General features: G+C 53.0%; 2 protein-coding genes across 5 annotated transcripts; one reads left to right on the top strand and one right to left on the bottom strand.

The window, feature by feature from the left end:
* Window positions 1-473: 473 nt before the first annotated feature.
* SMTNL1 (smoothelin like 1) lies at window positions 474-12,080 on the bottom strand. 2 transcript variants are annotated; one of them, XM_058689039.1, is made up of 9 exons: window positions 11,962-12,064; window positions 11,062-11,172; window positions 8,089-8,768; window positions 7,700-7,832; window positions 7,555-7,609; window positions 6,004-6,162; window positions 5,726-5,840; window positions 5,448-5,599; window positions 474-1,107 (listed from the first exon to the last, which is right to left on the bottom strand). In XM_058689039.1, the coding sequence occupies exons 3-9, from the start codon at window positions 8,764-8,766 to the stop codon at window positions 963-965; spliced, it is 1,437 nt and encodes a 478-aa protein (XP_058545022.1). In that variant the 5' UTR covers window positions 8,767-8,768; window positions 11,062-11,172; window positions 11,962-12,064; the 3' UTR covers window positions 474-962. The 2 variants fall into 2 exon arrangements, with proteins under 2 accessions (XP_058545022.1, XP_058545021.1); XM_058689038.1 differs by lacking the exon at window positions 11,062-11,172 and having other exon boundaries at window positions 11,962-12,080.
* Window positions 12,081-17,315: 5,235 nt separating this feature from the next.
* On the top strand, window positions 17,316-19,686 carry TIMM10 (translocase of inner mitochondrial membrane 10). Of its 3 annotated transcripts, none has more exons than XM_058689037.1 (3): window positions 17,316-17,392; window positions 17,893-18,008; window positions 19,230-19,686. In XM_058689037.1, the coding sequence occupies exons 2-3, from the start codon at window positions 17,938-17,940 to the stop codon at window positions 19,429-19,431; spliced, it is 273 nt and encodes a 90-aa protein (XP_058545020.1). In that variant the 5' UTR covers window positions 17,316-17,392; window positions 17,893-17,937; the 3' UTR covers window positions 19,432-19,686. The 3 variants fall into 3 exon arrangements, with proteins under 3 accessions (XP_058545020.1, XP_058545018.1, XP_058545019.1); XM_058689035.1 differs by having other exon boundaries at window positions 17,330-17,461; XM_058689036.1 differs by having other exon boundaries at window positions 17,353-17,457.
* Window positions 19,687-24,010: the final 4,324 nt, after the last annotated feature.

The raw sequence follows: 24,010 nt of genomic DNA, 5'->3' as shown, positions 1-24,010 counted from the left end.
TCAGTGGGTTCCCGGGTCCGCTCTGCCAATCAGGGCAGAGTCCACACCTCCTGCCGCAGTGCCAAACCGGCTGGATTTCGTTTGTGTTTTTCATGAGCTGTTCTCATCCACACACAAAGCTCCAAAAGACTGATAGAGCCAGACAGGATTGTCAGCAGGAAATTATAAGCAGCTCAGGGGGTGCGTCTCTAATGAGCAATAGAAAAAACAAAGCCAAGCCAAATCTTCAGCCCAAGCAGAAGGGATTAACTTAACCCGGAGGAAGGACTTTCAGGGGCCAGTGGTTCTAGGCTGCGAGAAAACCAGCACTTTAGACACAAATGTAGGGTATCTTTGAGTTGAGGGAATTGCCCCAGGCCCCACTAACCTAGTTTAAAGTTTCTAGAGAATCTTCTAGCACCTGTTCTGGAATTCCCTAATTTGGGAGAAGTGTGGAAGGAGGGAAGAGAATCGGGAAAAACACCACCGATGGCTCACAACATACGAATGCATTTACTTTCGGCCTCACTTATCGAACACTTGATGTGACAGGCACCGGGCAAAGTTTTCCGTTCATTTCATCGTCTCGTTTAACCCTCCCAACAGGTCCACGAGGTGTGACTGTTCAGATGGTAAACTGAGGCTCAGAGAGGTTAACTCACTGGTCCGAGGTCACACAGCTGCTTAGTGGTGGGACCCAGGCCCTCGTACTTTCCCGAACGGTGTCGTGGTTGTTGAGAAGATCGTGTCCGGTGAGGAAGCCCGGCAGCCGGGCTTCATTACCCCAGAGTGAGCGAGGTTCCTGGGTGGGGGGGGTGTAGGGTGCACCGAAGGGCCAGACAGGATTTTACAAAAGTACCTTTAATGCGTTTAAGACTGATGCCACCTGCCCTTGCTCGAGCCCCAGCTCCGGCGGCCTCGGGGGGCCGTGGCCGGTCAGCCGGGCATCCCGCCCCCCTCCGCCTGCAGCGCCGGTCAGCTCCTCATTTCTTCTTGGTCTTCACCAGTCCCTTCTGCACCAGGCTGCGGTACAGCTCCTGGATGTAGGTGTAGACGCACTTGGAGTCGGGCACCGCCAGCCGCACCATGTCATCCACCTCCAGCAGCTGGGCACAGTCGGCCAGTTTCCTGAGGGGCAGGGGTGGGGGGTGGTGAGGAGCAGAGCCAAAGCCGAAGGGTGTGGGGGGCAGGGGGAAAGGGGGGCAGCCCAGGAAGGATGAAACCCACAGAACTGTGTGTGTTGGAGCGGGGAGGTCGTCTCGGCCGGCCGTCCTATTGTACAGACGAGATCACCGAGGCCCTCGCGGTCCACACTCAAACGCAGCTTGGCCTGATTCCAAAGCCCGTTTTCAGTGCACCGTGCATGCTCGTGTGGGAGGACCCCTGGTTTCCAGTTCTGCATGCTCGTGTGGGAGGACCTCTGGTTTCCAGTTCTGCCTTAACCCGCCCCTTCCACGTGCTGGCACACCTGTCGTCTGGGCGGCCAGGCCCCTCGGTAAGAGTTTAGAGCATGGAACCCCAGTCCTAGCCAGAGTGCGGCTCGCATCATCTGCACCATCGCAGTCTCCATATTCATGCAGTCTCTACGTGTTTCCTGAGGACTTACTATGTGCCGGGCACTCGCGTGGGGAATTCAGCACCGTGCAAAACCCAGACTCCCTCATTCGTGTCGCTGACAGTCTTGTGGCAGAAGACAGGCAGTAATCAAACATGCCACAGACAGCGCGTCAGATGGTGAGAGGTGTTACGGAGAAATAAGGCAGGGAAGGGAGATAGGGTATATCCCTATGTTAGGGGGTGTTTTTTTAAATAGGGTGCTCAGGGAAGGCTTCTTAGAGTAAATCATGTGCGTGTCTGAGGGAAGAGGATTCCAGGCAGAGGAAACAGCATGTGCAAAGGCCTTGAGGCAGGAGTGCTTCGAGTGTTTGAGGGACTGCGTGGAGTTTAGCAGCAAGTCCTCTTTTTCTAACTTCCCAGCTGCTCTTCAGGGCCACGTGCTGCTGGCTTTGCTCAAACCGATAATCGGAGCAAACCACTGTTGGGGCCTTGGTACCACATGCCATGTACTTTATCTGGGCTTCCCCGGGAGTGGTCTCATGTACTCCCCGCCTCCATCCTCAACCAGCAGAAGAGGAGCTGGAGACTCAGAGCATTTGGGGGATTTCCTCAAGGTCACAGTGACGCGGCTGAAGTTCAACCCTAAGCCTGTCCCTGGCACCCTTGCCGTGCAGCTGGGTCTCGGTGGTCCCAGCCTGCCAACCTGCCATGGGTGCCGACCGTAAGCGAATCTGGGGGCCCAGCAGAAATCCTCTCTCGGGGCTCACGACGGCTGGGCTGAAACCCAAGCTGGACTGGCCTGAGAGTCAGGAGGGAGGCACAGACTGGAAGATTTCCTGGAATGGGCTATGCTCCCTGCTGCCCAATGCGGTCGTGTCAGCTCTGGGGTGTGGGTCAGGGTGCTGGTCCCCTACACGGGAGAAGCTTCATTCCCGCAGGGCCTGGGGGGTGGGGCTGGGCTCCTCGGGCAGCACAGGTGATGGAGCCCTCTGGGGGCCGGGGCACTGCTGTTCCCCCTCATCCCAGGATTCCGTGGTGATCAGGTGAGTTCTCGAACGGGGCAGTGGGAGGCGATGGCTGTGGCAGGGGCCCCCTTACTTTGCACACCTCATCACACCAAACCCAAAGAAAAGCGAAGTCAGCCGCCAAGAGTCACAGCGCTGAGAAGGAGGGGGCAGGATTCGAGCTCGGCAGGTCGACCTCTGCATCCTCCAGCCCCGCGCATCCCCACCAACATCCTTCCCTTTTTGCTCCTGCCCGATGCTTCTTGGCAGCTCGGCATCATCACCTGATGGTTCAGTTTGCCTGCCTGCAGCTCTGGCTTGGAACCATGGCCCGGCAGCAGCAGGAGGAGGACAATGACCTGTGTCCTGCAGGCCGGGGACACGTGGTTCCTGATGTTCACTCAGAGTTCTCAGTCTCGACTGGGTTCACTCCCATGTCACGGCCCTGCCACTGCCCTCCTGTATGAAGTAGGATGTCGAGTGACCCCACTACTGCTACCCACACTGTAAGACTGCTGACAGGATAGAATGAGAAGGGACCCAAGGAAAGCGCTCAGCATGACACCCAGCACCTAACCACCCTCAAGTCATGGGGCTTCTCGTCATCATGACAGGTGCTTCTGAGCCCAAAGCAGGACGGGGTGCTCCTGACCTCCTCGGCTTCCCACCCCAGGGCACTCACTCCATCCCTTGGCAGGAAAACGTGAACCTGAAAGGGATCTTCTGGAATATCAAGGCTGATGGTTTTCCAATTGCATCCTTGGTGTCTGAGGGCCCCATACATATGCCTCAGGGAGCATCCTGGGAAGGGTGTTGGGTGCTGAGCTGGTGTGCTCCAAGAGCCCCTTCCGACCTAGAAAGGTCCCCCCTTGAGTGACGACATTGATAGACCATGAAATCTAAGACATAAACAAGCTGATAGAGAGTGGAAAATGGTGAAGTTAATGGATTTGAAGTCCCCACGGGGCAAAAAATGTCTTGCAGTGACGGTGTTAAACCAAGTGAGTTAGAAGGGCGAGGGGTGGGGACAGGTAGAGAGCGGAATGTCTGAGAGCAAGATTTTGCACGTGGTATAGTTATTGGCAGAAACTCATAACCATGAGCAGGTGGCTGAGGAGAAGAGGGATGAGCTCAAATAACCAAGAAGCCAGAGGGTTCTAATGATTCATGTTAACGGGTCACGTGGTCCAATGTCATCCAGGCTGTGGACAACTATCGTTTGGGTTAGGACATGTTTTGGGCCTTCTGTGCCCATTTGATTACATACGCGTTACAGCCATGAACGTCAAGCTCTATGAATGAGATTGTGTTTGAAACAATATCTAAATTTCATAAGGAAAGTGTTATTTAGTTAAAGGAAAGTTTAAAAAAATAAAAAGTCCCCGTTTAATCCGTTTTATATGTTGGGCACTCACTTAATATTTTGTGTGAGGAACCTGCTGGAAAAGAAAGACCCCATTTGAAAAGCACAGCTCAGGCGTGCCCAGATGGCTCAGTTGTTTAAGTGTCCAACTCTTGATCTCGGCTCTGGCCATGAACTCACGGCTCATGAGATAGAGCCCCATGTAGGGCTCTGTGCTGACAGCGCAGAGCCTGCTTGGGATTCTCTCTCTCCCTCTCTCTCTGCCCCTCCCCTGCTTGTGTTCTTTCTCTCTCTCTCAAAATAAATAGGGGCGCCTGGGTGGCTCAGTCGGTTAAGCGTCCGACTTCGGCTCAGGTCACGATCTCACGGTTCGTGGGGTTCGAGCCCTGTGTCGGGCTCTGTGCTGACAGCTCAGAGCCTGGAGCCTGTTTCAGATTCTGTGTCTCCCTCTCTCTGACCCTCCCCTGTTCACGCTCTGTCTCTGTCTCAAAAATAAATAAATGTTAAAAAAATAAAAATAAACAAATAAATAAACTTTAAAAATATGTTGAAAGAAAGAAAGAAAAGAGAAAGAAAGAAAGAAAGAAAGAAAGAAAGAAAGAAAGAAAGAAAGAAAGAAAGAAAGAAAGAAAGAAAGAAAGAAAAAAGTACGGTTCGGCCTCACTCTTCCCGTTTTGCCCACGGGGACACACAGGCCCAGAGTTGGGAACGTTGCTGCCTTAGGGCTTCCCGGCAGGTTGGTGGCCAGGTCTGGACTCGATGAGAGGGCTCAGCGTTCCAGACCAAGGTGTTTGCTAATGTCCCTTGTGACCTATTTCCTGTCCCAGGGCTTTGGGGGTGCCCTCGTGTCTACTCCGGGGCCTCAGAGTTGCCCTCACTGGCGACATCCTCTGCAGAGTCTATTGCCACCAGGTGGCTCCGAATCATAATCATCATAAAAAGTGTGATGTCATTCATCACAATAGAGGAACGACAGCTAAGGTTTTTTTTCGCAGGGTTTGCCGTGGGTGAGGCACGGTTATACTTTACTTATTTACCCAGTTCTCACCGTAATGCTGCAACGGAGGAAATGCCGTGCCCATTTTAAAGATCAGAATGTGAAGGCTCAGAGAGGTACAGGAGCCTGTCCAAGGTCACACAGCTAACAAATGGCAGAGTCAGACTGTGGCCCCAAATCTCAGCCACCAGCCTGTCGAAAACAGCAGGCCAGCTTCTCCTCTCTTTCTTACCCTGCCTGCATTTTCTTTCGGGCACCTACCCCCGCCCCCGGCATTACATTTCACACGGGGTGTGTGTTTATGATCCGTCCCTCCCTTTAGGATGTAGGCCCTGGCAAACAGGGATTTTGCCGAGTTCATCTACTGCTACGCCCTGAAACAGTTCCCGGCCGTCACAAAGTGTCTGCTGGGTTCACAAGCGTGTGGCCACGGCCTCCCTCTGACCACCCCACTCCCCAACCCGGGTGAATGCAGCACGCGCCTCAGTGGCTCCCGGGCCCCCCCCCCCCCCCACCTCCGGCACTGCCACGTGTGGCCGCGGCTTACTCAGCGGTAGAGAAGGCCAGGGTGAGGTTGTGTCGGCGCTGTGAGGGCTCCAGGGCAGCGTAGTCGAAGGCATCGGGGAAGAACTTGTGGATGAGGGCGCAGAAGGCCATGCCACTGCTCCAGCTGGAGGAGAAGTTCTGGATGTCCACGTGCTGCAGGGGAGGGAGCCCAGAACAGGCCTTGGTGAGCCTGGACGTTGCCTTGGGGCTCGGCCCCGCTCAGACCTGCCGCCCCAGGGAAGGGTCCCCTGCCCCACATCGCCCCTGCTCCGTGCCCACCTCGTAGTTTCTGGTCATGGCCCGGCACCACTCCAAGAGCATGTTCTTGACACTGCCAATGGCTGCCCCCGCTGCCTTCGTGTTTCGAAACAGGGCCGTGGGGCCCGAGGCTGCCCTGCAGGGAAGGGGTGGGATGGAGAAGGCCAGGCCAAAGACATGAGACCCCACAGGAGGTCCCATCAGGGAGGAGCCCCAGACCCAGACATCAGTGCCCCCACCTCGGCCGGGCCTCCCCTCCGCAGTTCCCCGGGGAAAGCCCAGCGCAGCCCGCACCCTACCCTCCGAACTTGTCCACGATGGCTTTGCGGTTCTGTGCACGGGGCCCCCGGGGCCGGGCAGGGGCCGACACCCTGCGCTCCGGTGCCTTCTCTTTCTTCTTCTCCTGTGAGGGAGGGGGCTCCGTGGGAGTCTGGGGTGCATCGCTGGGTGAAGACTCACTGTGGGGAAGGTTCAGAGAAGTGTGAGAGGGGCTGGGAGCCGCCACTATAGGGTACAGGGCGGGGGGCAGGGGGCTGGCCAGGGTGGGAGCTCCCTGCACCCACAAGAGGCCTAGGAAGCTGAGGTCCCCACTCCCTGAACACATTTTCTCCGTGCCCAGCACTGGGAGGCGGGTCAAGACGGGATGATGAAGTTCCGTGTAACTTTGGGAGCATGTGGTCTGGTGAGATGTGTGGGCGGAACTAAGATAAGTGTGATGTCTGACGGGAGTTTGAATCCTGGCTTTGCCTCTTATTTGATCTTGGGACTATCCTGTCACTTCTCTGAGTCTCAGCATCCTCGTCTGTAAACTGGGGACGAGAAGAACTACCTAAGGGGGCTCTACGGCTTGAGAGCGAGGGGGAGTGGAGAACACCCAGCTCTGCCTGTCGCATAACTGTCCGAGTGCTCAGAGAACACTGACCCATTACCTTTCCCTACAAAAGCGACGCGGAGGTGAATTTCAGGTCAAAATAAAGGAAGCTTCTTCTAATGGGTTAAGTTACGCGATGGCAAGAAAGCTCTCACTTTATCCAGTACCTGCTGTGTGCCAGGCACTGTGCTAAGGGCTTTATACATTTTATTTTTATTTTTTGAAGTTTATTTATTTATTTTGAGAGAGATGGAGATAGGGCCAGAGGGGGAGTGTAGAGCCTGACGCGGGGCTCGAATTCACGAAACCGGGGCGCCATGACCTGAGCCGAAACCACAAGTCGGTGCCCCACCAACTGAGCCACCCAGGCGCCCCTATACATTTTCTTTTCAAGTAATCTCTCAGCCCAGCGTGGGTCTCGAGCTCATGACCCCGAGATCAAGAGTTGTATGCTCTACCGACCGAGCCAGCTGGGCGCCCCAAGCGCTCTGTACCTTTTATGTGACTTAAGCCCCACAGTAATCCTCTGAGGTAGGCACGGTCACGGTGCCCACTTGGCAGAGGAGGAGAAAAGTGACAAAACCAAGGTCACACAGTTGGTAAGTGGCAGAGTCATGGTCTGAACTCAGGCTTTCTGCTCATGCTCTGTGGGTCGTGCTGACGTTAGGGAATGTGCCGAGCCACACGACGAGGAGCCCCGTGGACGAGGAGCCCCATGAAGATCTGTCAAGGATGCCGAGGACGAGGAGCCTTTAGCAGGGGAGTGGGAGCGAGTGGACGAGGCACGCTCCCCCCTCCTTTGCTCCCATTCTCCGGCTCCTTTGGTTTTGTGGGCTCTGCCCTGGGACAGGGGACCGAAAGCCAGGAATCCTAGAGCATCTCAAGTTCAGGCACCAAGGAGACCCAGGCTCGGGGGTAGACTTTGAAAGGAGCGTGTGGTAGAGGGAGTTGGAGCTGGGGCCCCAGACCTTGACATTACCTGGCCGAAGGACTGGTCTCTCCCGAAGCTGCTGCGGTGTCTGGACCCAACCCACCTGGAGGAAGGGAAAGGGAGGGAGAGAAGCTGGAGCTCCCCTGTCGTGTTGTCTGCGCCCCCCTCAGGGGAGCTCCTTGGACTCACTCACCTGGGCTGAGGCCACTGCCCTCCTCCTTGGGGCTCTCGAGCCACTCCTCGGGGGAGCTGGGAATCACTCCTGCTCCTTCCTCTGACTCTCTCTCCACACCCTGGTCCTGCTCTTCCTGGGGACTACCTGACTCCTGGAACGAACACGATCTGTGCGGGCTCATGGGCACACAAGCGCCTGCCCACGGCTTCGTGAGGACTGCAGAAAGATCTAGAAGACAGCCTGGGGCCACGGGGCTACGTCCCCCACCCCAGGCTCTCAATGTCAGTGGGAAGACTGGACTTTCTCAAAGGAACAACGGGGGGCGGGGCGGGGGCTTGCTTCCTGGGCTGCCGGGGACTCCAGAACACCGTGGGGGCCTCCTGCCTCCCCTCCTTTGCCTGACTCACCACCTCCTTCACATCAGCCTCCTGAGGTTCAGCCTCGGCCTCCTCCTCTTCCACAGCAGCCTTCGTCTCCGAGTCCGACCCGGCCTCTGGGGCACCCGCTTTCCCTTGAGCTTCCGCTGCAGGCCCCTCCGGCTTGTTGCTCTCCTCCTGAGAGGCCGCTGTGGCCCCCTCCTTCCCATCAGCCTCCTCGGCCCCAGTCTCGGCCTCCCGCTCCCCAGTGGCCTGCTTGGGCTCAGCCTTGGCCTCCTCACTCACGCGGGCTTCCTCCCTAGATTCAGGCTCGGCCTGCTTCTCATCAGCCTGCTGCTTCTCGGAGGCCGGCGTGGTCTCCTGCCCTTCCTTGGCCTCCTTGGGGTCAAGCTGGGTCTCTTCCTTCCCATCAGCGGTCTCCTGAGGAGCCGCCGTGATCTCTTCCTTCCTGCCGCCCTCCTTGTGAAGTTCTGCCTCCCCTTTGGCTTCCACCTTGACCTCATCCCACCCGTTTGCTTCCCCTTGAAATTCAGCTGACGTGCTGGCCTCGGCCAGTGCTCTTTCCGGAGGCCCCTCTTTGAGGATCTTCTCCGCTGTGGCTTTGGCCTCCTTTTCTGCAGAGGCTCCACCTCCCTGCGTCACCAGGGCCTCTGCGGCTGGGGAGACAGTGGTCCCGTCCTTGGAGGGCTCCCCTTCCTTGTGCTCCATCTCTGGAAAGTGGAGACAAGCAGACCTGTCGTGCCCCATTGCCGTGTGAGGTGAAGGCCCCACGCTCGGAAAGCACTGGCCCCAGAGTCTGGAGGCCTGCTGTTTAGTCCCGGGTCCCCCAATGCCTGGGCTTGTGACTTGAGCAAGACATGATGTTTTCTCGCTGTGATAAAGTGAAGGGGTACAGCGCTGTACCCCAAAGGGGTACAGGGCCACGGTGACTTGACATTGGATGGCGCCCCCCTAACAGCCCTCTGCGGGCTGTGGCTTGGGCTCTAGAGAACATTAGATCCTATGATTCCTCTTCAATGAGTTTGCCTCTTTCTGAAGAAGCCAACGAGATGGTTACAATGTGTACAATGTGGTGCGGGTGTCGGGGAGCGGGTGTCGGGGAGCGGGTGTCGGGGAACACCTGTGGCACAGAGGCTACTCTCCTGGAGCCCAAAGCAGGCGGGAGTATACAGATAGAATGTGATAGGGCTGTTCTGTTTCCCCTGTACTTATGTTTACAGTTCCTTCCTCTTCTTGGCCGGTGATATTGAGTGTCCATTTCCACTAGGGAGATAAGGTTTCTTTTGAAAATACATTTATTGAATTTAAAAATAAGTTAATGCAAAGGAAGGCATTCAGGAAAGGGTACAGGTGGTACAGATGTGGCTTAATTCCGGGGGTGGTGTAAAAATGCCAGAAATCTGGGAAAACCTGGGCCAGCTGGTGTCTGGGTCTCTTCCAGCTGCCCCAGCTTTGGCACAGTCCACCTGTGGTTCTCAGAAAAGCCGGGCCTGGACACGGAAGAGTTTGTTTTGGTGAAGAATAGAAACGTACTCTCCCTAACCTCTGCCAGAGACATCTGAGCCTCCGACTGCCAGGGATGAGTCGGGGGAGAGGGACATTATGATACCTCAACGTGAGGTTCCCTATCCAAGTACTGTACCTACTGTAGGATGTACAAAAACAGGTGTGGGGGGGGTGGACAGGGCCACCTCCTTCATCCCCCTACCCTTCTTGGGTGTCTGTTTACAAAGAAAACAATCCTCAAATAGTGTTCAGGGCATGACTCAGACGGTAAGAGAAGTAGGCGCTCCTGTCACTGGCTAAAAATACCTCCTGCCCTCTGCGACGCCACCATTCTGGGCGACGGTACCCAGGGCACCCGGGCAGTTGGGACAGGGGCAGGAAGACAGGCGGACTGGTGACAAGGCTCTGTTCCTGCCACCCACTCGGGTCTTACTGCCTCCAGTCCGGATCCCTGGGGTCCCTGGATTCGGTGCCCCCACCATTTCTGAGGAAGCCGGCTAGAATTTACAAAGATGCTCGCACCCCTCCCGCTAGAGCCCCTTCATGGTTGAGCGGCTCCAGCAATGGATTAACTGGAAACTAACCAGCAGGATGGAATGCACATCAGCAGGGAGCCAGGAGGCTGAGAGCTGGCTTGACCCCCCCATCTCCTGGTCGCTCCCTCTGAGACCTGAACAGACCCTTTCCTTCTCAAGTGCTCAGTTTTCACTGACAAACATAGGATTCATCTAGATCAGGTTTTCCAAACTGTTCTGTGGAAAACGAGGGCCTCCTGAGACATTAATAGGGGCTGGGATTGGGGGGATGTAGTCTCTGGCTGAGGTTATTCCAGAAACGGCCTACTCTTTACCCTTTTAGAGATACACAACTTCTTTAGCACGTAAGTGGATTCTAGATACCCCATAGTAAGGGAAATCTTAACTTTGGCCTGGGTGACTCAGTCTGTTATGCATCCGATTTTCTTTTCTTTCTTTTTTTTTTTTTAAGTAGGCTCCACGCCCAAGGTGGGCCTTGAACTCACAACCCTGAGATCAAGGGTCACGTGCTCTACCGACTGAGCCAGCCGGGTAAGTGCCCAGAAGGGAGCGCTCGGCACACATCAGCTTGTAATGTCCTGACCCAGCCACGAGGGCATTTAGTTGGTGAGACAAGGCAGAGAGAATGGAAGGCCAGTAAGATGTCCACAAGCCCCTTTTACACCTCGAAGCACGGTGGTACTTGGCGGAGACATAGGGGAGGGCTGCAGCCATCTTTCCCTTTGTCTACATGCCTCACACTGTGGGGGAGGCGGGGGTGGGGAAGGACGGGCAGGTGCACACACACACACACACACACACACACACACCCCTCTGCCGTCCTGCGTGTTCATCACCTCAGCTTTCCGCCCCGCAGGCTCGTCATAAATAGATAAGGAGTGAAGAGACTCAGGAGGTGAGAAGCCAGGATAGCACCATCCCACCCCAACACTAACGATTCTACAGGAGGTTGACAGCTTACGGTGTGGTGCCCTGTTCCACCTCACTCATTCCTCGCTCTCGCCCTTTGGAAGTAGGCGTTACGGGCCCCATTTTACAGATTGGGCACTTGAGGCTCGCGGAGTTGGAGTCCCTTGAGTAAAGTCACAGGACAATTGAATGGCTCAGCCATATCTAGAATCCAGGTCTCCTGACAACCAGCCTGGCACTTCCGCCCACAGGGATGCGGCTCCCACCAGCTCCCCAGCCAGGGGCCCAGAGTGAGGGCCACCCCGCTGGCAGGCGAGGGCGGTTGGCTGTGGCTGAGGAGTGCAGCTCTCTCTCTACCATGCATGGCAGGTGCTGTCCTCCCTCCCTTCCTCCCTCTCCTCTTCCCTTCCTCCTTCCTCCCCAGGAAGCCTACATTTTGTATCCCTTTCCCTCTCTGGGTTTCTCTCAGCTGACTGGGAGAAAAAGAACCCAGGAGCTGGAGTCCCAAGCTGCAAATGCTGTAGACGATGCTTTATGGTTCTGTTCATGAGACCCCGAACCCCTGCCTCCCACCCTGTCTTCTGGTGGTCCTGAGGCTGCCACCATCCCCCACGCCAGCCAGTGACCCTCCCTTGGAGAAAGCAGTCTCAACTGCTTAGAGAGTCTGCCTCCCACCCCAGCTGGCCTGGACTCCCAAGACCCTCTCTGCCCCTGTCAGGTCCTCCCTGTGAATGGCCACCTGTGGGCTGATCTCTAGTTTGCCCAACACCTTAGGGCTGGGTCCCTGACCTCTGGCATCTAAAGAGAGCTGACAAAGAGGTGGAGAGGGTTAGCGAAGAGCCTGGATTTCTCCGACTCTGGGGCTCTGCCTAGAGGCTCCAGGCCTTGGAAGGTGGGAGAGGGGTTGGGCAGCTGGAGGGGGCCACTTAGAAACGGCTGGGGCTTCTCCTACCTGCGTGGCCTCTGCCTGGGGGCTTGGAGCTGTCTCCTTCCTCCAGCTGAGCGGCCTCACTCCCCGGCTGCCTTTAGCCCCAGCCAGTGGCCTCCAGCCCCCAGCTCCTGGGTCTGCCCGCCTCCCCCTCCTCCTCCCCCCTCGCACCCCACCCCCACCTCAAGAGCCTTGGGTCCAAGGAGAGCATTGTTTACTGCCCTGTTGGTACAACACTTTCCCTTGGCCTAGGAGGCTCAGATTTCCCGTGAAGATTTGACAGGTGGCACCTTTCAATCACAGCGCGTCTTTCCTAACCTGACCCCGGGGGCATCCATCCTGTGGCCACCTTTCTTCCCACTGTACTTGCCTGGCCCTGGTCACCCCGCAGACCATCCGCAGGCCCATGTGGAATATGGTCACCAGCCCTCTGGCCTCGCTGGCCCATCCACAGCCCAGGCTGGGACTCCCCTGTTCCCTCTGCCCCCACACCCCTACCCCATGTTCCTTTAAATAGTCTTTTACTCTTCTACAGACGGCAACAGCTGCTGAGGGGTGGGCTGCAAGGGGCCTAACGGGACAGCTGCCCACAGTGGGGGTGTCTCAGGGGCTCACACTGCACAGAGGGATGTGGGAGTGGGGGGGGAGGGGCGAACAGGTGAGGAGGGATGGCCCAAGCTGACGGATCGCTGGGCTTAGAGTCTAGAAAATACAGGACTGAATTCTGTTTTAAGCTGAAGGGACGGGTACATAGGAGGCTCTGAACACATTTTTGTACTGAGTTGGGATTATTGCTCAGAAGAACAGGTCGTGCCTTCTCTAATGTGTCCTGTGATGTAAGAGAGGTATACTCTGGGAGAATGTGTGCAGGGCACGCCCCTGTCGCTGGTGAAGCCTGGGATCCCCGCCACCACCTCCCCCAGCCCCTTCCACTCTGGCCTCTTTTCTGTCCCTCAAATAAGTTCATTCCTTTCCACACTCACGGCTGTCACCTTTTGGCTTCTGCCCTTCGCGAGACTGTTCATCCTTCTCAGGCTGCTCTCACCTCAAATTCTGTTCCCTCAGAGACCCTCCATGGCTTCAGTTCCTCTCCATCACTTCAGCCTGTTTTATTTTCTTCATAATATTTACTGGAATCCAAAACTGGGTTATTTATTTCCTTATCATCTGACTCTCACTGGACTGTAGGCTCCATGAAGGCAGGGACTTTATCTCCCATGCTCATGACTGTGTGCCCAGGGTCTAGCAAACTGCCTGGTTTGTATGAGGTGCTCAATAAACATATATTGAATAAATAAATAGGTTAATAGAAGGTCATGGGAGGGGGAGGGGGCAATCCCGTGGGGCTTAGAGGCCACTGTAAGGATGTTGGCTTCTGCTCTGTGATTGGGAGCCAGTGGACCCTTTCAGGTGGCGAAGGACATGATCTAACTTTAGTTGTTGACAAGATGACTCTGGTTGCTGTTTTGAGAATAGACGGAGTCGGGGGCGGGGCGGGGGGCATGAGCAGAGATGGGGAAAGCAGTCAGGACATTACTGCAGTAACCCAGGTGCAAGATAGTGGTGGCTTGGACAGGATGGTCAGCGCTGAAGTTGAGGGGAAGTGATGAGGAATGGTGACAGAGGATAACAGCGATCAAGACTGTGCCCGCTTTGTCTCCAAGCTCATAGAATGGCCATTCTGTTCAAGCCATTGACGGTCTAACTCTCTCGTCTCCTGCTCATCTCAAAGGAGTCCACCTGGGCTGTCTTTGTATTCTGTACACCTCTCATGAGTGGTCAGGGCCCATGTAAGATTCCGGGTGACAAGCCAGCATCCCTTCCTTTGGGGTTGAGGTCTCAACCAAGAGGACAATACTGTTCCACGGTGAGTCACAAATACACAAGTCCCTTCTGGGAGCCTGTGGGGCTCGGAAGGGGTGGAACACGGCAGAGCGAGAGGCCAGAGGTTCAGCGTGGTGCTGACAGAGGTCAGCAACTGTAGATGATGTGTCTGGATTCCAAAGATGGTGTATCTGGATTCTGGAAGGTTAGGGCTGTGTAAACTATTTGTTTACGTTTATTTATTTTGAGAGGGGAGCATGCATTGGGGAGGGGGGCGGCAGAGAGAGAGGGAGACACAAAATCCCAAGCAGGCTCCACAATGTCAGCATAGAGCCTGATATGGGGCTTGAACTCACAAAACATGAGATCATGATTTGAGCTGAAATCGAGAGTCAGATGCTTAACCAACAGAGCTACCCAGGTGCCCCAATAACACGGAGGGAGTACTCAAGGTTAAATCTTACATAACCATCTGCAATATCAAAGCCAGGAAATGGACACTGGAACAATGGTTTGTATAGTTTTATGACATCTTATATGCTTAGATTTGTATAAACACCTCCACAGTCAGGATGCATAGCCATTCCATCAACACAAAGCTCTCCCTGTGCTACCCCTTTATAGGCACCCCCCCCACACACACACACCAACTCTACCCTGTAACCATTTATCTCTTTGTCTCTATAATTTTGTCACTTTAAGAATATTATTTAAATGGAATCATACAGTATGTAACCTTTTGTAACACCTAATAAAAATCCCATCAAGGAAGCAGATAACTCTTGTAAGAACCCATTCCTTTTCCCATGCACTTTCTTAATATTCCATAATATGTTGGCTATAATATCAAAAGCAAAAACCAGCACAACGTGTGTCCACTAAAATATGTGTGCAATATTCACGGAAGCATTGTCATAATAGCCCCAAACTGGAAACAACCCCAAAGTCTATCAACAGGTGAATGGATAGATGAATTGTAGCTTATTCATACAAGCACTAGACAGCATTAAAAAAAAGAATAAAAGATAGACACAACATTGAGCTAAAGAAGCCGGCACAAACCAGAAAATAATGTATAACTCCATTCACATGAAGTTCAAGAGTGGGCAACAGAAGTCAGAATAGGGCATCCGGGCGGCTCAGTTGGTTAAGTGTCCGACTCTTGGTTTCAGCTCGGGTCACACTGTCACGATTTGTGGGATCGTGCCCCATGTCTGTCTATGCTGACAGTGTGAAGCCTGCTTGGGATTCCCTCTCTCACTCTCTCTCTCTCTGCCCCTCCCCCCCTCTGTCCCTCAAAACAAATAAATAAAACATTAAAAAAAAGAAGTCGGAATAGTGGTTAACTTTGGGAGAGGGGTTATTGACTGGTAAGGAACATAAGATACTTTTTTTTTTTTTTTTAAGAGAGAGTAAAAGCAATAGCTAGAGAGAGAGAGAGAACACATTTGGGAGAGGGGCAGAGGGAAAGAGAGAAAGAATCCCAGGCAGGTACCATGCCCAGCCCAGAGCCCCACATGGGGCTCTTTCATGACCATAAGATCATGACCTGAGCTGAAATTAAAAGTGGAATGCTTAATTGACTGAGCCACCCAGGTGCCCCCATAAGATAACTTTTGAAGGTGTTGGAAATATACTGTATTTTGATTTGAGTGGTGGTCTTAAGAATGACTATGTATGAGGTGCCTGAGTGGCTCAGTGGGTTGAGCAGCCGGCACTTGGTCTCGCCTCAGGTCACGATCTCACAGTTTGAGTTTGTGCCTGGCGCTGGGCTCTGTACTGACTCATAAAGCTTCCTTGGGATTCTCTCTCTCTCCCTCTCTCTGCCCCTGCCCTGCTCACATGCTCTCTCTCTCTCTCAAAATAAATAAATTTTTAAAAAGTTAAAAAATCAAGTTTGTTTCATATATTTGTCATTTTTTTTTTTAATTTTTTTTTTTTTAACGTTTTATTTATTTTTGAGACAGAGAGAGACAGAGCATGAACAGGGGAGGGGCAGAGAGAGAGGGAGACACAGAATCGGAAGCAGGCTCCAGGCTCTGAGCCGTCAGCCCAGAGCCCGACGCGGGGCTCGAACTCGCGGACCGCGAGATCGTGACCTGAGCTGAAGTCGGACGCTTAACCGACTGAGCCACCCAGGCGCCCCCATATATTTGTCATTTTACTGTATAAATGTTATACCTTAGTTTTATTAAAATTTTTTTTTTTTTTAAATTTTTTTTTCAACATTTTTTATTTATTTTTTTTGGGACAGAGAGAGACAGAGCATGAACGGGGGAGGGCAGAGAGAGAGGGAGACACAGAATCGGAAACAGGCTCCAGGCTCCGAGCCATCAGCCCAGAGCCCGACGCGGGGCTCGAACTCACGGACCGCGAGATCGTGACCTGGCTGAAGTCGGACGCTTAACCGACTGCGCCACCCAGGCGCCCCTAAAATTTTTTTTTTAAGTAAGAGCTACACCCAACATGGAGCTCGAATTCACCACGGGGTGGAGATGTAAGGAGTTGCATGCTCTACTAACTGAACCAGCCCGGGGCCATACCTTAATTTTAAAGTATGGGGGCACAGGGTTTGAGAAAGATGAGTCCTTACAGCAGAAAGGAGGGCCAGTGTTTAAAAATCTTGACTCTCCCAGGGAACTAGGGAAGCAAACAGTGACCAATCATATAGTGTCTAGCCCATCTTCTCCAACGGGCAGTGTATGCTTGCACCATTCATTTGCATCTTCTAAATTTCGTTTACTGGGAAATCCCTTGAAAAATCAAAGGATTAGGGTGGGTTTTTGTTGTGCCGGGGTGCAGATCGAGGAACACATGGAACCTGGAAAGATGAGTTCACAAGTACCTTCCTCCTCCCTCGCTCAAATACACTAGGTTAGCTCTGGTGGCAGCCAAAATTGCTCCTATTCACCTCTTCATGGCCCAGGGCGTCTAACAGAAGTTGCATAAAACAGACCGTACACATGTCTCATCTTTCTGTGAGCAGGAACCGCGCCTCGCTTCTCTGTGCAATCCCAGAGAAATCTTAGGACCTACATGCAGCGGTATTCCCACAGTGTCTTGGAGCGTTGGTTCTCAACTTTGGCCGCACAAAGAGAGCACTGGAGGATTTGAAACATTTACCGATGCCTACAGCCTATTCCCAGGAGTTCTGATTTGATTGGTATGAAGTGAGGCATGGGCTTCGGGGTCTTTTAAAGCGTTCCAGGTGACCTTAATGTGCAGCACAAACAGAACTGCTTTTGGGGGGCGGCTTTCCTTCCCCGCGCCTACTTTGCTGCCGTGGCGTCAACTCTCCGGGGGGTGCGGGCGAGGGTCACCGGGCTCGGCCCCGCGACCCTTCCTCCGGAACAGTTAAATTCAGACCTCCCCGCGATCACCCAAGGGACTTGACAGCCAGGCTGCAGGCGCTCTGCACTCCGCCCAAGCCTCTATGGTGTTTTGGTGTCCTCTCTAGCATTTGCAAGGCGTCTTCGCCTCCAGCCGCGGCCGGCGGCTCCCTCTCTATGGTAGCGGATTTCCCAGCGCACCTCATTGGTACTTCATTCCGGAAGCGGGTCCGACCAAAGAGGCGGGAGTTCCCTCCCGGAAGTGACCCACGTGCTTCCGCCTTAGCCTACCTGGTTTTACGGTGAGTTCCTGGTATCTGCCCTGAGTTGGGGTCACTGCGGGCGTTGAGACTGGCTCCAGGCCGTGGTAAGTGAACTCTCGACTCAAGGTGACCCTGATAATGGCGCCGCCATTTCAGAGGTGCAGCCTCTGGACCGGGACCTGGGCGCCCTCGCTCCGCGTGTGATCGAATTCCCAGCGCCCTAGAGGTTAAGGCCCGCGGTTTAGTGTTTCTTTCCGGGCTCCGCATCTTCTCCTGGATAGAAGTGGCCACGAGGGACTGAGCGTCAGGGCTCCCGGGCTCGATTTCTAGGCCCTCCATTGATGCGCTGTGTGACCTTGGGCTAGGCAGTGTTCCTTTTCTGGGCCTCAGTTTCCCCGTCTGTGAGATGGGGTGGTTAAACTCACTGAGGTCAGTGGCTCCTGCCCGCCCGGTGTCCTATGATTCCTCCACATCCCCCATCCCCTGGGATGGGAAACTGAACGGGAGGGGTGGATGCTGACGGTGATGTCTGCTCCCAGGTCGAGGAGGCCAGAAGGAGTTCCCTTCCACGGTGCAGGGCTGAGATGGATCCGCTCAGGGCCCAGCAGCTGGCTGCAGAGCTGGAGGTGGAGATGATGGCTGATATGTACAACAGGTAAGAGCCAACCGCGCGTTACCTTGTCTTCGAGAATGAGCCTAGGTCACCCTTTCTCAGAGTACCTTTCTGAGGGTACCCACCCCCACCTGCGAACCTCATGGTGGAGGGCTAATGCAAAGGCAGTATGGGGTCACTAGAATGAGTTGGGCATTTAGATCGGGATGCTGATGGCGAGGAAGGAGCTGAGCAGGAAGGGCAGTTAAAGCTCTGATTAGGTTCCAGGAGCAGTTGAGCATCTGCCTTTTGACAAACAGTACGTAGCCCACTTAGCAGTGGACGCTTCTTAAACTTGTACTCCACCTCAGGCACGTGCTGAGCATTTTACACACCTTAATCTTTTAAAAAAAATCTTCAAAATGACCCGCTGGGCTAACTTTAGTTGTCCCATTGTACAGTGAAGACATGGAGGCTTCTGGAGGTTCAAGAACTTTCTCGGGGTTCACAGTTGGTGAATAGCAATGTCAGGACCACTACATCAGTCTGACTCCAGACTAGTGGCCACAGCCATATGGCAAATTTGGGAACAAATTGACTCCATCAATCACCGCTCTTATGGCCTTGGGCAAATCACTTGGACTGTTGGACTGGTGTTTCTCCCGTAAAATGGAGATAATAACAGTACCTACCTCCTGGAGACATTGTTAATGTTAAACGAAGAAATGTATGACAAGCTCTAAGTATCGAGCCCAAGACGTAGAAGGCAATCCACACGTGTTTGCTGTTTTTATCGGCTTAAGCTTCCTGGTATTTTCTCTTGGTGGTTTATCTGGGAAGCTGTATGTTAGAATACTTTTCAAATGTTTTAAATAATTTTAAAATGTAGGCTGTGAGGTCAGGGTCCATGGGTTCATAGCCAAGCTTTATGGGATCCTGAGGCTCTCCATGCCTTAATTTCCTTATCTGTAAAATGGGGATAGTGATAGCGCCTCTACCTCAGAGGATTATTGTGGGGACTGCATAACAGTCTGTGTCAAGCACTTAGCATGATGCCTGGAACCTAGCCAGTGCTCAACTAACAGTTCCTATATAATCAGTCATAAACGTGGGGTCAGATGACGTGAGGACTGTCAAGGACATTCCGAGATGGTTGAGATGCAAACTGAGGATTTAGACCGCCTTCTTGGGAGGTGAAATCAGTATAACGGGGCAGGAATGATGGAGAGTTCCTGGTATGCCTCAGGATGCTGCCAACCTGACCTTGCCCTTGCTTCTCCCCAGAATGACCAGTGCCTGCCACCGGAAGTGCGTGCCTCCCCACTACAAGGAAGCAGAACTGTCCAAGGGGGAGTCTGTGTGCCTGGACCGCTGTGTCTCCAAGTACCTGGACATCCATGAGCGGATGGGCAAAAAGTTGACAGAGTTGTCTATGCAGGATGAAGAGGTGATAAAGAGGGTGCAGCAGAGCTCTGGGCCCGTGTGAGGCCCCAGCCGGTATACATCCCGAGGTGCGCCCTGTCTCTTCCCACTTGTCTAACAAAAGTGCCCCCATTGGGTGTCATCTGTGAAGACGGCCAGGCCTAGGCTCCTTGTGGAGAGGCTCCAGGAGCCCAGAGTATGATAGAGCTGTCTCCCGGTTGAAGAAGGGGTGTTTGTCCCCCTGGGATGTGACTGTGCATGTACGTGTATGTGTGTGTGTATATATACGTATATATTAAAACGGATTTGTCGACACTTACCATATGCAGAGCAGTGTGGCCGGCACTTGGGGTAGAGGCAGCAGACACAGGCTCTACCAGCAGAGGGGGTCCAGCGTGGTGTTTGAAAGCACAGACTGGTCCGAAGGTTTAGGTTCCTGCCACAGGTCGGCCACTTGCCCTGTGACCCTGAACTTGTCCCTTCCCTGTGCTGTAGCTTCCTCATCTGTCAAATGGGGACAGTCGTAGGGCTGTTGGGAAGATTAAATGATGTACCATGTGCACAGCTTTTAGAATAATGACTAGGGCACAGGCAGTGCCCAGTAAGTATTAACCATATACATGTGTTGAAATAACAGCTTAAAATTTAAGTGGAGTCAGGCAGGCATTTTTCCAGATCTCAAGGAAATACTTAGAGGAGCGAGTGAACAGGAGATGGGATTTGAGAAGGAAGCAGCCAACCCCTTGGTTCCAAATGGCAATATCGAAACATGTGAAGGGCCCAAACTCGGGTGTGACGTGAGTCATCAGGGAGGGGACTGAGTGAAACCCACTGCCATTCGCTGCTCACCTGAATCAGAAGCTGCACTCCTCACTCTTCACATGATGTCCGAGGTAGCTCTTTCCACCATCTTTCTGTGCCGCCATAATGGTGCACGTGAATGTCCTGGCCGATACCCTCGAGAGCATTAACAACGCTGAAAGAGGCAGGCGCCAGGTTCTTACTAGGTCATGCTCCAGGGTCATCGTCCGGTTCCTCATTGTGATGAAGCATAGTCACGTTGGCAAAGTTGAAATCGTTGATGATCACAGAGCTGGAAAATTGCTTGTGAGCCTCGCGGGCAGGTTAAACACGTGTGGAGTGATCTGAGATACAACTCAGAGATCCAGAAAAGTGGCAGAATAACTTGCTCCTGTCCCACCAGTTTGGTGTCGTTGCACTGACCGTCTCAGCTGGCGTCATGGGGACCATGAAGAAGCAAGACAAAAACAGAAGGGAAAATCCTGGGATTCTCTTCCTAGGGATGGAATATGTGCATGCAAATAAAATGTCTCGATGGTAACAAAACATCTGACCTAATCCACTCACCTGGGCTAAGGGGTCCTATAGGGGAGTGGGGGCCCAGAGAGGTGGTTGCTGGCCGGAGGTCTCATGAGAGGAGCGGTCACATGGAAGCCAGGACTGACTGCTACACTTTGCCGCCTCACTGAGGAGACCAGTGCCTCGACTTCCTGTCCTTCTTGTCCTGAGTGCCTCAGAGAGCTGCAGCTTGCAGAACGTGTGGGTCACTCCAGGTGGGGTTTTGGTTGACACCAATGCCACCGGAAGGAGTGCCTTCACGGTAGAAGGTGGGTACCTGGGATGGAACCTCACCGGATCTCTAGGCATCGAGCAAAGGAAGCGATAGAAGCAGTGAGTTTGGGGCTTAAAAGTGCAGGCCGTCTGGGGTGAAATTTTCTAGCTGCGTGTACCTGCTGTGTGCCTCAATTATTCCCTCCATAAAATGCTAATGGTACCTACCTCACTGAGTGTTATGAAAATGAATCATGTTAATAACTAAAACACTTAGGAAAGTGTCTGCCTCTGTCACATTAAGGACTCGATGTTAGCTTTTTTGTTTGTCTTGCGGATAGACCCCGGGAAAACCTCAAAACCATGGCGAACGGAAGGTGAAGGCCTCTCCCTAGGTACTGAAGTGCAAGCTTGGGCCAACAGGTGGCGCTGTCTGCCCGCAGGATCAGCACGGCCGTGGACAATTCCACAAATGCCTATTCTTAGCCTCTTCTGTGCTCGCGTTGTGCTAGGGAGAGGGGAGCCGGGAGAAAGATCTTGTGCTTGCCCTCAGGTTTAGCAAGGAACATCGCAAATTCCGATAGTGCATAGCGGGAACATCACAAAGAGGTGGTAGGAGTGGAGAGAAGAGGTTCCAGCTGGAGGGAATGGTACTTACAAAGGCTTTGCAGTGGCAGAAAGTGTGGAGCGTTCCAGAGACCGCTTCAGCAGGCCTGTGACGCTGAGTGTGAAGGGAGGTAGTGGTGAGAGATGAGACGGGGGTGCTGGGCAGGCACAGCACTGTAAGAGCCTGAGAAGCTGTGTTAAGGACTTTGGATTTTCTCCTACTAAGGGCATCAGCAAACTGTTGAAAGATGTAAACCCTGGCAGTGAAAGTGACGGATTGGCATTTCAGAGGCTCTCTCCAGCTGCCAGCTGGGTGGGAAGTGGAAGATGATGGTAGATAATGGATTAAGGGGAGAGGTGCCAGGGAGCCAGTAAGGATAGCTCGTGAGTGGCAGTGGTGTATTAATAAGTCTACTCTTTCAGTTAATCCTTATAACAACTCAGAAGCAGGTACAGTTCTCACTTTATTGCTTTTCTTTTTTAGAATGTTTATTTTTGAGAGAGAGAGCATGAGCAGGAGAGGGGCAGATTGAGAGAGAGAGAATCAGAAGTAGGCTCCAGGCTCTGAGCTGTCAGCACAGAGCCTGAGACGGGGCTTGAACCCATGAGCTGTGAGAGAATGACCTGAGCTGAAGTCCAACGCTCAACTGACTGAGCCACCCAGGTGCCCCCAGTTATTCTCACTTTCTAGATGAAGAAGTTGAAGTCTGAAGAGTTAGTAACTTGCTGAAGGTCATAAAACAAGCAAGTGACAGAGCCAGGATCCCAGCTTATTCAGATAACAGAGCCCACTTTTAATCACCCCTCTAGGATTGGGGTGGTGGGGGGACACTCCTTAAAGAGATACAGGTCAGCAATTTCTAATTTCATTCAGCAATATTGACTGTTGCTGTGACGTGCAAAGAGCTATAGAAAGGGCCAAAGTGAATTTGCTTGGACCCTGCCCTTGTGAATGGTGGGGGAGGCGGGATGGGGGCAGGAGGGTGGGGACAGGAGAGAGGTAACAAACATACAAAGGGTGGGGGGATGGGTTAGGCTCTTTCTGCCATAGAGAAAAGTCAGGAACTCCTAATCCTCATGTATTTTTGCTAGATTATCACAGTTTTACAATCAGGAAACGTCTCATGAAAGTCTGGGCTTTGCCTTCTTTTGAAAGTTTAGAAGCTCTCACAAGTCAGCCTACATCCATGCTTGGTGGCAATCTGCTGGAAGATGGGCAGCAAAATTCCCACTAATTTCTTCCCTTCTCATCATCTGCTTGACCCATAGGCATTGGTTTGTGCCTTCTTCTGGGTTTTCAGATGAGCCGGATGCTAGAAAACACGAAATGTCCTGGAATAGGCAGGCCGGCCGATGGTCTTGCCTGTTGCTACTCATTCCTGGTACAGTCTGCTTCCCTTGAGTGTGCACCAGACCTACATACTTGCTTCTAACAAACAGAGCACAGCAGAGGTGACAGGATGCCATTTCAGAGGTGAAGGTACAAAAGATTGTAGTGGGTTCTTATTCTCTCTCTCTCTCCTCTTGCTTACTGTGGTGAAGCAAGCTTCATCTCGTAACTGCCCCCGGGGAGACCCATGTGGTAAGGAACAGAGGGCACCCTCCAGCTGGAGAGGAACTGAATCCTGCCGACAACCACACGTATGAGCTCAGAAGCAGACGTTCCTCCAGTCGAGCTTTCAGATGACCACAGCCCTGGCTGATCCTTCACAGCTTTGTGAGAGACTCTGAAGCAGAGGACCCCTCTAAGCTGCACCCTGACTCCTGACCTGGAGAAAACAAGATACTAAATGTTTTAAGCCATTAAGTTTTGGGGTAATTTGTTATGTAGCAATAGCTAACCAATACATGTACGGTTCTCACAACTATTGACAATTTGTCTGAGACTATGGTCTTTCTACACCTATACCTGGCATGGGCCAGGCAACATTCCAGGCATTTGGGACACATCAGTGAACCAAACAGAAAGATCCTTGCCCTCTTGGAACCTGTATCTGAGTGGAGATGGCTTGCATAGTAGAAGTCTGGGTTGGCAGTGCTGTTTTGGAGGCGAGTCTTCAGCTCCTGGGGACAGTTCTTTTTTTCTTTTTTTATGTTTATGTTTTGATAGAGCCAAGGAGGGGCAGAGAGAGAGGGAGAGAGAATCCCAAGCAGGCTTCACGCTGTCAATGCAGAGCCCAATGTAGGGCATGATCTCTCAAACCCTGAGCTCATGACCTGAGCTGAAATCAAGAGTTGGACGCTTAACCGACTGAGCCACATAAGCACCCCTCCCAGGGGAAGGTTTTTAACTTCTTTCAGGTTTTGGACCCCCATGAAACTCCAACACAAGCCATTATTCTTTAGAAAAATGTACATGTACATAGAATTTTGCATACAATTTTAGGGATCATCATAAAAATTTTTGTGGGCTGACCTGAAGGGAGTGTTGTGACGAGTACTGTTTTAACTGCTGGGGCAAAGAG

This window comes from Neofelis nebulosa, chromosome 10 (genome assembly GCF_028018385.1).
Source record: "Neofelis nebulosa isolate mNeoNeb1 chromosome 10, mNeoNeb1.pri, whole genome shotgun sequence".
Taxonomy (NCBI): Eukaryota; Metazoa; Chordata; class Mammalia; order Carnivora; family Felidae; genus Neofelis; species Neofelis nebulosa.
This window is presented reverse-complemented; position numbering and strand designations above follow the sequence as displayed.